General features: G+C 38.6%; 1 protein-coding gene across 10 annotated transcripts in view; it reads right to left on the reverse strand.

The window, feature by feature from the left end:
- The window catches only part of NSMAF (neutral sphingomyelinase activation associated factor), a 72,440-nt gene that overhangs the window by 16,108 nt on the left and 40,890 nt on the right, over positions 1–15,442 (reverse strand). For 6 of the 10 annotated variants that reach the window (XM_064267715.1, XM_064267711.1, XM_064267712.1 and 3 more), the window contains 11 exons: positions 11,448–11,577; positions 8,995–9,066; positions 7,390–7,498; positions 6,380–6,406; positions 4,999–5,175; positions 3,674–3,753; positions 1,941–2,031; positions 1,784–1,847; positions 811–862; positions 583–703; positions 53–184 (listed from right to left, as the gene is read on the reverse strand). In XM_064267715.1, coding sequence (XP_064123785.1) covers positions 53–184; positions 583–703; positions 811–862; positions 1,784–1,847; positions 1,941–2,031; positions 3,674–3,753; positions 4,999–5,175; positions 6,380–6,406; positions 7,390–7,498; positions 8,995–9,066; positions 11,448–11,577 — 1,055 coding nt within the window. The remainder of the gene's footprint in view (positions 1–52; positions 185–582; positions 704–810; positions 863–1,783; positions 1,848–1,940; positions 2,032–3,673; positions 3,754–4,998; positions 5,176–6,379; positions 6,407–7,389; positions 7,499–8,994; positions 9,067–11,447; positions 11,578–15,442) is intronic. The other 4 variants (XM_064267713.1, XM_010588313.3, XM_064267716.1 and 1 more) reach the window with 3 other exon arrangements.

Below are 15,442 nucleotides of genomic sequence, written 5' to 3' on the forward strand. Positions count from 1 at the left end.
TTCCTTTGCTTTTGTTTCCACCAAACGGTAAATGTCAGTGAATGTTGCATACCATTATGGGCGCCAACAGCACCACTCCCTTTTTGCTTGTAGCCAAATATGAGATCAATCCACTCGTGAAGATGCTCTGACACGTAACTGCTTTCCAATGCATCTTTGCTCTTCTGGAGAAAGTCCTCAGGACCTATCAGACCAAACTGAGTCACAACACCACGAAGTCTCCATTTCATTTTCTCCTATTTCTTTTGTCTATCCATATTTACGTAAAGCTTCCAGAATAGGGTAGGGTAGGGTAGACTTTCTAAATAAGTATTTTTTTCCATCATATAAAATATAAGTCTTTTGGGGGAAAAAGTGGCAAGAATCATTTTCACAACATTTAGATCTCTCAAATGTTTATTAGTGTTTTTACATCACAGACTCATGGAATACTTCTGATTTTATTAGGACTGGTATCAGCTCATTTAGAAAAAGAATACTGTTTTTTTTTTTTTTTAAAAAAAAAATCTAATTAATAAAAGGATAATACTGACTCCGCACTACTCAGTAAAGAACTTATATACTCAATATTCCAATACTCACTCGATGCCCATGGGGGAAGTTCTACATCATCAACCATTTTCCCTCCTTGTCTCTTTCCCAAATCCAACTTCAGGCTATTGACTAAAAAGCTGACATCATCACCGTAGAATTCAGGAATCAACTGAAAGTTTCAGGAGAAAAAAAAGAAGAGCAGAAAACTTTTTTTTTTTTTTTAATGCACATAGAAACCATACGTCTGGTCAACCATTAGCTTTATTAGTTGCGTACCTCTTTAAAATCTGTGGCACCATCCAAACAGTTTTTCCAAGTTTCTGCAATACTAAATATGAAAAAAAAAAAAAAAAAAACAACTAATCTTAAAATCCAGGCTGTGGAAACAGGAGCAGCTTCCTATGCACCTAGGTCATCAGCTCCTTTAATTCTCAACAGCCATTGGAGGACCCCCTTTAACCATGAGAAAACCAGGGCCCGGAGAGTATTAATCAACTTCTCTGGGGCTCACAGAGGTAGAGACGATGGAGTCAGGACATGGACCCGGGGGGCCAATTCCACAGTCCACTAACCCCCCACAGGCACACTGCCTCGTGGAGTGCCAACCAGTGGTGTGCCCTTAAACACTGAAAAACCGCAATAGGTATTTTAATAGCTCATTTCAAAGAGGAATTATAAATATGTGCATAGATTTGAGAAAAAGACTAAAAAAAAAAATCCAAAAGATTATCTGTGATTATTATCTCAACGTGGTGGGATATTAAGTATTATTTCCTTCTGTATGTTTTCTGATTTTTCTTTTTTGGTAAAGAAATATTACTTTTAGAATAAAAAAAGTAAAATATTTAAATATTCACAGGTAGTTAATTCAATTCATAGCAGATTATTTAGAACAATAAAATGTTGGTAACAGTAGAGACAGTTAAGATAAATTATGGTATGTGTTGAAATGTGATATAAATCATTTTTTAAAAAAATCACTGTTTTGAATACTATGGGGAAGCCACTCAGGATGTAATATTAGGCTACACAAGTCAAAATTATGTGTCACAAAAAACATGTTCCCAAATTTATAGACATACACACACCGCCCTAAAAAAAGCCTGAAAGGAAACGAGATATATCAATTAGTGATTTTGAAAAAAAATTCATTATATTTTTCTTTATATCTAGTTTTTTGACGAACACATATCATACATATATAACCAAAAAAAGCTTTTAAATAATAAGGGAAGTATATATAACAAACCTGTTGAACATCCTATCTGCATGATCAAATCTTCCATTCTGTAAACACAGCATGTACTCTGGTGCTAGAGAAAAAATTACCAGTTAAGTCATATCATAGATTCACTCAAGAATCCAGGGAAATAAAATGTAACTGGGGTGATGATCAAGAATCTTACCAATCCTAACAAGATAAAACAAGACATAACCGGGAGAAGAGTAGTGACTTCCATACATGAATTTTGGCTCTGGCATTTCCTGGTAGCGTGTCTACAATATAGGAAAAAGAAAAACAAAAAAGCATTGCTCTATGCTGGCTCAAGCAGTTAAAGTCTAAAAGAAATCACGGCGTAGATATATTATACTCCTTAATTCTTCTCTAGGAGCCCTGGTGGCTCCGTGGTTATAAGAGCTTGGCTGCTAACCAAAAGACGGGCAGTTTGAATCTAATAGCTGTACCCTGGAAACCCTATGCGGCAGTTCTCCTCTGTCCTATATGGTCGCTACGAGTCAGAATGGATTCAATGGCAATGGGTTTGGTTTTTTGTTTGTTTGTCTGTTTAATTTCTCTCAAATAGGAAAAGGAGAAGATAAAAAGAGGAAAATGATCTGTGAATAAACACAAGTATCTTGGTTTTCTCGGCTTAGTGATAACAATGTGGGAGCTGATTGAACAGAACTGACTTTATGCATCTCTTGTGGAATTTATCACAGAGTACCTTCATGAAAACAAGTCAGTGAACTTGTAAATTAGGCTACCCCGCTACTTCCTGAGCTATAGACAAAAAACACAAATGATGAGCAGCTACATTCGTGGGTGAAGGGAGATCTGTTGGTAAGAATGAACACAAGTCTAGTCCCCAAAATGTGAAGATTAATCAAATCGCCATTTTCCCAGTTCTCAATTATCTCTGACATCAGCCACCCACACGGTACTCTGTCTCCAGCCACCTGGCGCTGGGTCAGGGCTCACAAGTTAAAAGGACACTGTACTTCAGACTGCCAAATAGGGCAGCAACAGCCACAAACTCCAAAGTTCATGCAATGCCCTTGCTTCTAACCTGAAGGCCACAATTTCAGGGTTTTCCCATTACCCCTTCAGGATGCAAGCTGCAAGCTCAGAGGCCTCCCCCGTTCTCCCTTACTTTCACCTGCTGGCTCCCACTACTACCTTGGGTTTGATAGTTCTCTGGAGAGACTTACAGAACTCACAGAAAGTACTGTACTTAAAAAAAATCCCACTGCCATCAAGCCAATTCTGACTCATAGCGACCCTACAGGATTTCCAAGGAGTGAGCAGCGGCTGGAGGATTTGAACTGCTGACCTTTTGGTTAACAGCCAAATGCTTAGCCACTGTGCCAGCAGGGACCTAAGGGCTACAAATCAGGATCATAAGAAGAGACACATGGGCAAGGTCTGGGAGGGTTCTCAACGCAGAGCTTCCATATCCCAAAGCGGGTACGTCATCCTCCTTTTGCCAACCAGGAAGCTCTTGGAGCCTCTGTGTTCAGTACCTTCATTGGCTTCACTACACAGTCGTGATTGAGGCCTCACTGCATATACATGATAGGTTAGATCATGAGGTTAGCTGACATCAGGCTACCATGTGGACTTTTGGCCTGGCTAGCTAGCATCGACTCACTGGCACAAATCTTCAGTTGTGATCTGGAGGTTCTGGATAACAAAGGCACCTCAATTATTCAGGAAATTCTAAAAGGTATCTCTCAGGAACCAAGGATAAAGTCCTAATTGTTTTATCGAAAGGCGATTCATTACTGCACAGGGGTAAGGGAGAAAACTATTATGTAGGCCCTCCACTCACTCCCATGCATCTCTCCCTATCTTAGAAAAACACAGAGCACAGCTCATGAAGCTGCCTGGAATCCAAGGCACCCAAAGTGCACCACATACCAGCAGCCTCTCCAGCCGTTCCTTATTTAGGGCCCCAACTGGCTTACTAAGATCCCGGAAGGTTCCTGGATTTGACAAGTCTATAAAAGAAAAGGAATACATAATTCCAGCTTGTACTTAATATCATTATTCTCCCAAATTGATTCATACGCACACTTTTATTTATTTCTACAAATTAAATAGTTTTTTAAAAAATTGAGATAGGTCTCTAAGAATTACTAGTACTTCCATTGGTTACTGATGTGGCTATAAAGAAAAGGTTAGAACTTTTTGTGTTTTAAGTTAGCAATACCAACTCAATAGTAATATCTCTAATTTGATAACACCTTGTATATTGACTTTAAAAAAAAATCTGTTAATACAAACTATATTCCAAGTGAAATAACAAAAAATTAGCACATTTTAAAAGCCATTATTCTACCAAGGTTTATTTTCTAAGTTTGAATTATACTGAATATTATTATTCTAGAATCTGGGGACCAGAATATTATCATAGAAATAAATTCTCACAGTCCTAGAAAGTCTGTTATCTCTTTCAAGAACAAGGGCTTGATTTAGTGAACTATCAATAGAAATCTGTTATTAATAGTCTATAACTTTAAAATATTACAAGATAAAATTATAACATTTTTGTTAAAATGCTTCTCTCTCAGTAATGTGATTATAGATGATTATTTCTGACTATTTCAGTATTTTTCAAATGTTCTGTAATAGTTAATACTTTTGGTAACCATATCTTCTAATGTAATTTTTAAAATAATATGATAAACTGAGTCCCATTTTTCAAAGGGAGAAACTTAAATGTTTCAAAACATGATACTTACAAGTAATAATGAAAATGCTGGATTAAAATCATGTACATACTTTCCTATGTGTGCCCTTAACGTATGAAAGTACTTTTTTTTAGATTAAAACAAAAAAATTAAGAGATGGTGGAGAAAACGTGTAACATACAATACTTATATAACACCTGGAGCCCTGGTGGCGCAGTGGTTAAGAGCTATGGCTGCTAACCAAAAAAGTCAGCAGTTCGAACCCACCAGCTGCTCCTTGGAAACCCTATGAGGCAGTTCTGCTCTGTCCTATAGGGTCGCTGTGAGTTGGAATTGACTCAATGGCAACAGGTTTGGTTTTTGGTTGGTTTATATAACACATTCAGTATCTTGGAATGGAGATGGGCAATCTTTAGTAATAAAACCCAAACAGGTTCTAATTTATTCACTTAACACATCCTGACTCTAAAACATAATTTATTCTCTCCTTTAAAGCCAACAGAGGTGACCACTCCAAACCCAGCTTTGTCAGAATTCGTGCACGGCCTTTACCTAGTGCAGAGCTGTGATAGTCCCTTATTACCCACGGAAACACGGGGTACTGGGAGAGGTCACTGCAGCTCCGGTCAGCCAGGCTGTTGAGGTGCAGCAGGTACCGGTAGTTAGAGATGAGGCCCCGCTGCCACTGCAGCATGTAGCTCTCGGCAGTGTGCTCGGCCACGTGGCGCTCTGAGGGAAAAAGGGCCACGGAGCCAGCCACTTCACTGTGCAAGTAGTTGGCTCATTTGGAATTAACACATAAAATCTAGATGCTTCAGATGTAAACCGTTCAATGCATTTCTGAAAAACACATTTTAAGCAAAGGAAAAGTAGGCTGCTGACTTGTTCTCACCCATATAATTGTTCCATTAAATGTGAACATCTCCAAGATCCAAGGGGGAAAATGCTTAAATATCATTGTTACCCAATCCCCCAAACATGACATAACCTAAACAAATATGAAAGCATGAGGCAATTGTATATGTATTTACTTGGTAATACATATTTACTACATTACATATAGTCTACAATACAGCTAATGAAAAATACTTCCAAATGTGCTTGAGTTTTACTGCCTTTAAAAAGCTATGGGCCATCTGTGAAAGCTTATTTCCTCAACTTTTTTTATGAAATCAAAACAAAACAGTCATTTAGTCTTCTTTCAAATCTGGAAGAGTTATACTATTTTTGTTAATGACTACATATTATTTACGCATGTCAGAAATAATGAAAAGAAAAGAAACTGCTATATGAGAAAAAGGTATTTGGCAGAAGGGACAACTTTCTCAAGCTGAAAGAGCCAGAAATGTCTCAGTAAAAGTGAAAGCATCTGTAACACGGCATCAACTATAACTTCCTCTCAGAGGGAGGATAAAATCAAGGCAACTGGCCCACATGTAGATCTTTCACTTTGTTTAGAAAATTCTATTTTCAACTTTTTTATTGGGTGCATCAAGCAACTTCTCTAATTTGTCGATATAAAATTTCTTATTTACTTTTACCAAATTTCTTCTTTAATCGGTGACTAGGCTTTAAAAAGGATCCCTGGTGGCGCAGTGGTTAAAGCACCTGACTGCTAACCGAACGGTCGGTGGTTTGACACCACCAGTGGCTCCACGGGAGGCAGATGTGGCGTTGCTTCCACAGAGGCTGACAGCCTTGGACGCCCTCATGGGGTCGCTAGGAGTCGGAATCAAGTAAATGGCAGGGGGTTTGCTTTTTTGGAGGCTTTAAAAATCAAAATACTTATTGTACTCATGTTCTACTCTTAAAATACCACAGACACAACATAAACAATCTTAAGAAGAAACTCGAAGAAAACTGACAGCTTTATATCACACAGACTATAATTTAGACCATGGCAAGTTTTCATACTTGAAATTTTAGGACTCACCATGAAAGCTGAGTTTTTTGTTGTGATCTTGTTACAGTTAGAAAAATTAAAAAAAAAAAAAAATTAAATCAGGAGGCAAGAGATAAGAATAAACTTGTACCAAAGCTATATTAATGTTTTAAGTTAACCTAAAGAGCTTAACTAAGAAGGAAAAAAAAAAAGTTAACTCTAAACCCACTGTAAAATAAAATATATTCCTTACAGAAAGAAAACTATTCCTTCCTCAGAGAAAATTCATTTCTAAGGGAGGATGTGCTTCATTCTAGCACATAAACGGTGTCACAGCACACTAGAAAAGCAAACAGAATAGAGATTGCATTAAAATCCCTACAACCGTTTTTAAAAATCACTCTACTCCAGTCATCTGGCACCTCTGTAAAAAAGAATAATTTCATTTGGCCAGGCAATTTAATATTATGTTTACACCAGAAAAGAAAAATACAGGTGTTTTCTCTAAAAAAGGTGGGGAAATTTACATTCACCACGGAAGACTGATGAAATATCAGTCAGTAAAAGGGATTCCAGTCCCAGGTACTATACTGAGCATTAGGTTCACGTGTCCCTTTTGCTTCATTTCTTGCATTTGTGATTATGATCACAATCAACTGTCACAAATACATGACTGGATGGCTCATGGTCTCACAATAAAAACTGAGCCTCGGTTTTCATAAACTACCATTAGACATAACTGGACATAAAAATAATTGTATGAACTCCTCATAATCCATTTAATATGGAGGTTGTTGCGATAGAAAAAACATTTAAATATATTTATCAAGAGTTCCTAGAACACACAGTTGTAATGAACTGTTGCCAAAATTTATTTATATTTCCCTTAGTTTTCTAAAAATCTTATTTTGGCAACTATAGTTACTGATGAGAAGAAGTAAGCAGAACCACAGAGAGGCGATTCTGGAGATGACATTTTTCGTCTTTTAGCTTCTATCCCAGTTACTTAGGGGTCAAATGACCTTTACAAGAAGAGATACAATGAAGGGTGGGCACCAAACCTAGATACGCAGCAATACAATGGTAGAGGTCGTCTCTATCTCGAGGTTCGCAGAACTTTAAGTAGATGTCGGAACACAGATCGTCTTCTGTGCAAAATACTTCCAAGCCCTGTAAATTCAGAAAGAAGAGAATAAATCAAATAGCATTGTGTGCAACTTGCCATCCCACATACAAGCGACGTAACTGCAAAAGCCTTTCAATTAAACATTCATATTTCTGATCTGCGGATCTTGTCTTCGTGTTTTCCATCTGGATTTGATTCATCGACATGCACATTTTGAATGTCCTGAGAATAAGACATGTATCTCAGCCAAACTTTGTAAAGTCCTTTTAGGTGTTGAATATTTTTTATAATTGTTTTTGAGAGCTTATTATTTTGAAATTCAAAATTAGTGGATGCATGTCTTCACATCTCTTCTTCAAACACAAATGTTTAGGTTTCTTTCTGGATTAGATGACAATTAGGCAGACCTACAAAACTGATAGTAACTGATTCAGTTAATAAGTCCTGACGATTTTTAAGAAAACCATAAGCTAACTGTGAATACTGTGCATTTAAGGCTGAGATGAGACAGAAGTAGACTAAGAAAGAATGAAATCAAGGAGTTGCCCTGGGTTCAAATACAGGTTTTCACTATTTACTTGGGAAGGTTAACTCTTTGAGTCTCAACTTCTTTATCTGTAAAATACGATGTTATCTATCTCTTAGAACCTGTGATGATAAATAAACTGCCTGGTACATAGACAGCATTTAATCAGTGTTAATTTCCTCTCTTTTTCTGAGCATGTCTCAGTATCAAAAAAAAGATTTTTAATAGTTTTCTATTTCCTTGACCCTCTATTAGCACTGGAAATGAAAAGTCACCTTTTAAGTAAAACTGGTGGCAAAACAGTTACAGTGCACAAATTTAAAACATAAAAACAAGATGCTTAAAATTCCACAAAGCTTTTGTGAATAACACCAAGTTCCTGGCTGATCTTCAAGGGAGAAAAATTAATTTATATTGATGCCAAATTAAAACACTATGGAATCCTACCTTATGTGGAGTTTGATTTCTCAAGTAACCATGCAGGACCAACACAAATATGGTCATCTGCTTATTTAGGGGACTGGTGGAAGAGCTGCCCATATGATTTAAATGGTTTTTTAATCCATTTTTCTCCCTCACCAAGCCCAAAGGTTGAATTACCTAAATTAACTGTGAATTTACTACAATCCACTGTAATTATCTTCCAAATTTTACTTTGAGACCTGGCTGCTGTGAATGGGGTGGCGGCAAGTAGTACTAGATTGGTTCTACGTGTTTTATTCGAGCACCAGTCCCTGAACTCTGTGAATAGAGGATGAGAAACTCAAGGGCACTCTAGCCCTCTTGCTCCTGGAGCCAAAACATTTTCATAGTACTCACTTACAGGACAGAGTTAGCGCTTCATAAATGTCTACCTCATACAAAAAGAAGAACAGCAAGAATCAGAGTCCATTTGCTTATGGCATAGCATGTGCGTACTTTTCAGATGTGCCCTGGGTGCTTCCATCCAATAACCTGTGGCTGAGGTTATGACAGTTATCCAGCTAGAAGAACTAACATTCCAATTGGACTCACCAAAGGCATGAGGCCGTGCCTCCTTTTATAAATGCGGCGGATATCCTGGAGTGTTATCTGGACCACAGGTTTCTTCAAAAACAGAAAGACAATCTCTAGCATCAACATGCTGACACAATTAGCAGCTGTTCTTTAGTATCAGAAATGAAAAAAATGACCAACTCCTGCCTTCCCGACGTGTTACAAGTAAACACTCAGGAAGGGAGAGCCAGGGACAAGGCACGCCTGGCTTCACATTCTGGTCCTCCATGCTTCAGGGGATTTATGATCTTCACAAATCCACCAACCTTCCAAAAAAATGACCACACAATCACCTGTCTTTCAGGTCACTGCAAGGCCATTGGGTGAAAAGGAAGATTAAATGCTTGGTAGAGATAACCTCTCAGGATTTTTCCTATCTTTAATAAACTAATGATTTGCTTAATACCAGTACAAATTTTTTTTTTAATCCTGTCTTATGTCCTTAGAAATTACAGTGTATTAAGGTTCATAAATAACTATAAGTAACATCAAGCAGAGTCTCTAAACTTTTTCTTCATTTATGAGGAGGAAAAATTTCTTGCTTCTCTACAGTCTTAAAACACTCACTACTAAGAGGAATGGGGTTTAGAAAGGCACTGAGACTGGCCAAAAGCAACACTTCCGCCTTTGCCCTCCTGAGTGGAAGTCAGGAAGTGCCAGCAGAGGCCAGGTTGTCTGGCCATTGAAAGTACCCTAAAGACCCCAAGTCTGATCTCGAGGACTGCTGGACAAGGATCCTGGCCCAGAGATCTGGAAATGGGATAAATGCTCACACTATGGACCCTGAAGCATGGTGCATACTCGGGCATTTCCCACAAGTTTTTTGACCCAAGCTATATAATAGTAGTGGCCAAGCCAACTCATCACATCACTGGAGAACACCCAGCCAGCAAGATGTGTGATGTACACTGGAGGATTTGGAGAGTCTGCCCCACCACCTAGTAGATACAATCATAATAGTGTTGTTTCTCACTGAGAAAGTGTGAGATCCTTTAGCAACATACAATGACCAGCCTAGAGAAATTCTGGGGTGTCACTTCCTACGGCTACCCTCTGGGTTCTTTTAGCTTCCCCTATACTATCAGAATGCTTAGGGGTTCTGTTCTTCTCATGAGCCACTCTAAATAGTAGCCAGAGCTAGACAAGCTACAAACCTTTACAAGTTTTAGGGTAGAAACCTGAGTTAATCTTACTTTCTGGACTAATAAGTCTGAAACAAAAAATGAACAAACAGAAAACAGCTGCTGTTGAGTAGACTCTGATTCATGGTGACCCCCTATGTCAGAGTAAAACTGTACTCCACAGGGTTTTCAAGACTGTAAACTTTCAGAAGCAGATCACCAGGCCTTTCTTCAGAGCTGTCTCTGGGTGGGTTCAAAACGCCAACGTCAGTAGCCAAGGCTTAACTGTTTATGCCACACTGTGAAAGAGAAGACTGCTTCCACAATCACAGTAGGAGCTCTATTGCTAGGCCAGATTCTAGCATCTCTGCATGCCCCTCTGTACTACACAGTGCTTCCTTGGGAAAGGTTCAGATCTGCTGATTTTGTCTGCAATGAAGGAGAATGGAGAAATACTAACATACATGTATATACAAACACATACACATACACACACACGCCCCCTCCATCTCCTTCTTCATCTTAGTACATTTCACTGGTCTCTTCTAGAAGTACTTCTCAGTACAAAGGTAAAAACCTCTATTAACTTTCCTAGAATCAAGATGGCAGGGCTTTTTTTTATAACACCGAGAACAAGTGCCTTACAATGACAGGAAATGGGTCAGAGGTGCTCAAACCCAGGTGGGCGTGCACAGGATGACACAGGGGCCTGTAAGACAGCCACTGGGGCAGGTGATTTTGAGGACTCTGTGAATGTGAAGTCAAGCTCAGGGGAAAGAGGATAAAAGTGAGCACTCCAAAAAATGTAGAACAAAACTCAAATTTCTTAAAAAAGGCCAGCCTTACTGGACCCGTACAGACTAGATGAGCTCCTGAGACTACTGCTCTGAGATACTCTTTAAACTTGGAACTCAAACCACTCCCAGAGGTCACCTTTCAGCCAAGTGACAGGATGGCCCATAAAATAAATAATATCACCCATGAGTACTGTGCTTCTCAAAATAATCGTCTAGATGAAATCAAATGGCTAACATTTACCCTAGACCAAGGATGAGATGGCTAGAGGGGACAGAGAAGCTAGATTAATGGAAAGAGAACAACCAAAATGGAAATAATGAGAATGCTGACATGTTGTGAAGAATGTAACCAATATCACTGAACAGTATGTATACAAATTGTTAAATGAGAACCTAATTTTCTACATAAACCTGCACCAAAAACACAATAAAACATTAAAACAACAGCAGCAACAAAAGTGAGCAGTCCAGTGCTGAAGCAGCTCTTCAGCAGGACCCCGTGGGCAGTCCTTACCGGGTGCCCATTGAGAGGCTGGAAATACAGGTTTGTGTCTGTGATGCACACGTGCCCAGGGTTGGTCACCAGGGGCGTCACCATCTCTGCTTTACATTCCATGTGCAGCTTTTCAGAAACACTTTGGAATCTGAGGATATATTTTTCAATACAAGAAAAATTAGAAATCAATCTAAGTCCATTCTATTTCTGCTTTAGTAATTACAAAAATTTACAGTGGAAATAACCGAATCATCAACATTTTAAGCCAATTACTTAGTTAAATCACTGGGTTAAAAACAAACCTCTCCTACAGATAGTAACAGGATAAAGCATACAGGGGCAGATGCCCACTTCCAGGTAAGATGTGGAACTTAAGTGACATACTCCCACATAACCTATGGGCCAAAGAATAAACCACTGGAGAAGTTACAAAATATTTTAAAATAAATGATAATGATAACGTAACAAAGTTTGTGGGATACAAAGTTTGTGGAACACTTCATTTGCTTATAAGCAAATTTGTCAGTTCAATGTTTATATTACAAAAAGGTCAAAAGTCAGTGATGTACAACAGAGAACCCCTGAAGGAGCAGGAGATGAGTGGGATGCAGACCCCAAATTCTCATAAAAAGACCATACTTAATGGTCTGACTGAGACTAGAGGAATCCCGGCAGTCATGGTCCCCAAACCTTCTGTTGGCACAGGACAGGAACCATTCCCAAAGACAACTCATCAGACATGGAAGGGACTGGACAGTGGGTAGGAGAGAGATGCTGATGAAGAGTGAGCTCTTTGTATCAGGTGGACACTTGAGACTGTGTTGGCATCTCCTGTCTGGAGGGGGGATGGGAGGATAGAGAGGGTTGGAAGCTGGCAAAATTGTCACGAAAGGAAAGACTGGGAGGGCTGACTCATTAGGGGGAGAGCAAGTGGAAGTATGGAGTAAGGTGTATATAAACTTATATGTGACAGACTGACTTGATTTATAAATGTTCACTTGAAAAAGCTCAATAAAAATTAAAAAAAAAAAAAAGGCAGATTACACACACACATACACACACGGGGTGAGGGGGGATGGGGAAATAGAAGATAGAGGCTATGAGAGGATCATCTACAAGGCAAAGAACAAGGAACACTTGGAACTACCTACCAGAAAGGAATCAACACAGCCCAGGCCCTGATTTGGAGGGTGAAAAACAAATTTCTGTTCTATATCCTAAGCAATAATCTGAGAAGCTGGATTATATGAAGAGGAATGTGGCATCAGGATTGGTGGAAGACTCATTAACAACCTGCAATATACAGATGACACAACCTTGCTTGCTGAAAGACAACTTGAAGCACTTGCTGATGAAAATCAAAGACCATGGCCTTCGGTATGGATTATACCTCAATATAAAGAAAACAAAAATCCTCACAACTGGACCAATAGGCAACATCATGATAAAGAGAGAAAAGATCAACGTTGTCAAGGACTTCATTTTACTTGGAGCCATAATCAACACCCGTGGAAGCAATAGTCAGGAAATCAAAAGATGTATCGCATTGGGTAAATCTGCTGCAAGAGATTTCTTTAAAGTGTTAAAAAGCAAAAGTGACACCTTTAGGACTACAGTGCACCTGACCAGAGCCATGATATTTCCAATCACCTCATATGCATGTGAAAGCTGGATGATTAATAAGGAAGACTGAAGAAAAAGTGATGCCTTTGAACTGCGATGTTGACGAAGAATACTGAATATGCCATGGACTGCCAAAAGAATGAACAAATCTGTCTCGGAAGAAATACAGCCAGAGTGCTCCCTGGAAGCGAGGATGGCAAGACTTCATCTCACATACTTTGGACACGTCATCAGGAGGGACCAGTTACCAGAGAAGGACACCATGCTTGGTAAAGGAGTGGGTCAGCGAAAAAGAGGAAGACCCTCAAGGAGATGGATTGACACAGTGGCTTTAACAATGGGCTCAGGCATAACAACTGTGAGGATGGCACAGGACTGAGCAGTATTTCATTCTGTTGTGGAGTGGGTCGGAATCAACTTGATGGCACCCAACAACAACAAAAACTAGCCACTCGAGGAATCTGCGTTACAGAAGCAGTAGTCTAGGAGGCTAGAAGTCTGAATTCAGGGCTCCAGTTCCAGGGGAATGCAGTCTGTCTGTATCAGCTCTGGAGTTAAAAAAAAAAGGTTATCCGCTAGCAAGCAGCCATCTAAGACGCATAAATTGGTCTCAACCCACCTGGAGCAAAGGAGAATGAAGAACACCAAAGACACAAGGTAATTATGAGTCCAAGAGACAGAAAGGGCCACATAAATCAAAGACAACACCAGCCTGAGACCAGAAGAACTAGATCGTGCCCGGCTACAGCTGACGACTGCCCTGACAGGGAACACAACAGAGAACCCCTGATGGAGCAGATGATCAAGCTGAAGACTCAAATTTAGAAGCCTACATCACCAGGCAAAAGGCTACCTACAAAATATCTCATGGGACTGTAATATGAGCCAGAATTAAAATTTTATTTTATTATGTCATAAAAAAAAAAAAAGTCAGTGATGTAAGCTCTCTTCTTAAGGCTAGAAAAAGAACAAATTAAACCCAAAGTAAGCAGAAGGAATAAATTATAAAAGTGGAAATAAATTCCACAGAAAATGGGAAAAACCCACCAAGTTGGTTATTTGTAAAGGTTGGTGAACACCAACAATGCTTATAAAAAAGAAAATAAGGTACATCAATATAAGGAATGAAAGAGATCCTACAGACATTAAAAGGACATTAACAATGGCCAACAAGCACATAAAAGGAAGCTCAACATCATTATTCATTAGGGAATTGCAAACCAAAGCCACAATAGGGTATCATTTCACATCCACTAGAGTAGTTACAAAACACAAACAAAAAACAGGAAATAACAAGTATTGACAAAAATGTGAAGGAACTGGAACTCTCACACTGCTGGTGGGCATGTAAAATGGTGCAGCCACTGAGGAAACGGTTCAGTGATTCTTCAAAAAGTAAAACATAGAATTAACATATGACCCAGCAATTCTACTCCTAGGTATATACCAAAAAAAATTAAAAAACAGGTATTCAAACAAATACATGTACATGAATGTTCATGGCAGCACTATGCACAATATGCAAAAGGTGGAAACACCCCGAGTGTCGGCAGATGAATGAAGAAACAAAATGTGGTATATACACCCAATGGAATATTATTCAACTATAAAAAAGAAATAAAGTACTGCTACACACTACAATGTGTCTAAACTTCAAACACATTATGCTAAATAAGCCAGACAAAAAGGTCACATATGACTCTATTATATGAAGTATTTAGAATAGATGAATTCATAAAGACAGAAAGCAGATTAGTGGTTTCCAGGGAGAGAGGGGAGGGGACATGAAGAGTGAATGCTTAATGGTGTGTTCTTTGGGGATGATGAATATGTTTTGGAACTAGATAGAGGGCATGGGTGCACAACATTGTAAATGTACTAAATACCATTAGATCATACAGGTTAAAATGATTAATTTTATGTTACATGAATTTTACCTCAATAAACATTTTTTTAGAAAAACAAAACAGACATGAGCAACTTCATACAAATAAATGTGACAGATGAACAAATTTCTTGAAAAACACAACTTATCAAAACTGACACAAGAAGAAACAGACAACCTAAATAGCATGATGTCTAGTAAATGAATTGAACCTCAAAGACCACTGCAGGCCCATATGGCTTCACCAATAAACTCTATTTAAAAATTAAGGAAAAAATACCAACTCTTTCAGAAACAGAGAATAAGGAAACACCTCTAAACTTATGAGATCAGCATAACCATACCAAAAACTGACAAAAACATTACAAAAGAATTATAAAGCAATATTCCTCATGACCACAGATGCAAAAATTCTTAACAAAATTCTAAAAAATCCAGCAATATACCCACTCCTCACTTATTGACTGTCTCATTATTTGACATTTCCCATTTATGACAACAGTAA

The sequence above is a fragment of the Loxodonta africana genome, chromosome 14, assembly GCF_030014295.1.
Source record: "Loxodonta africana isolate mLoxAfr1 chromosome 14, mLoxAfr1.hap2, whole genome shotgun sequence".
Lineage (NCBI taxonomy): Eukaryota > Metazoa > Chordata > Mammalia > Proboscidea > Elephantidae > Loxodonta > Loxodonta africana.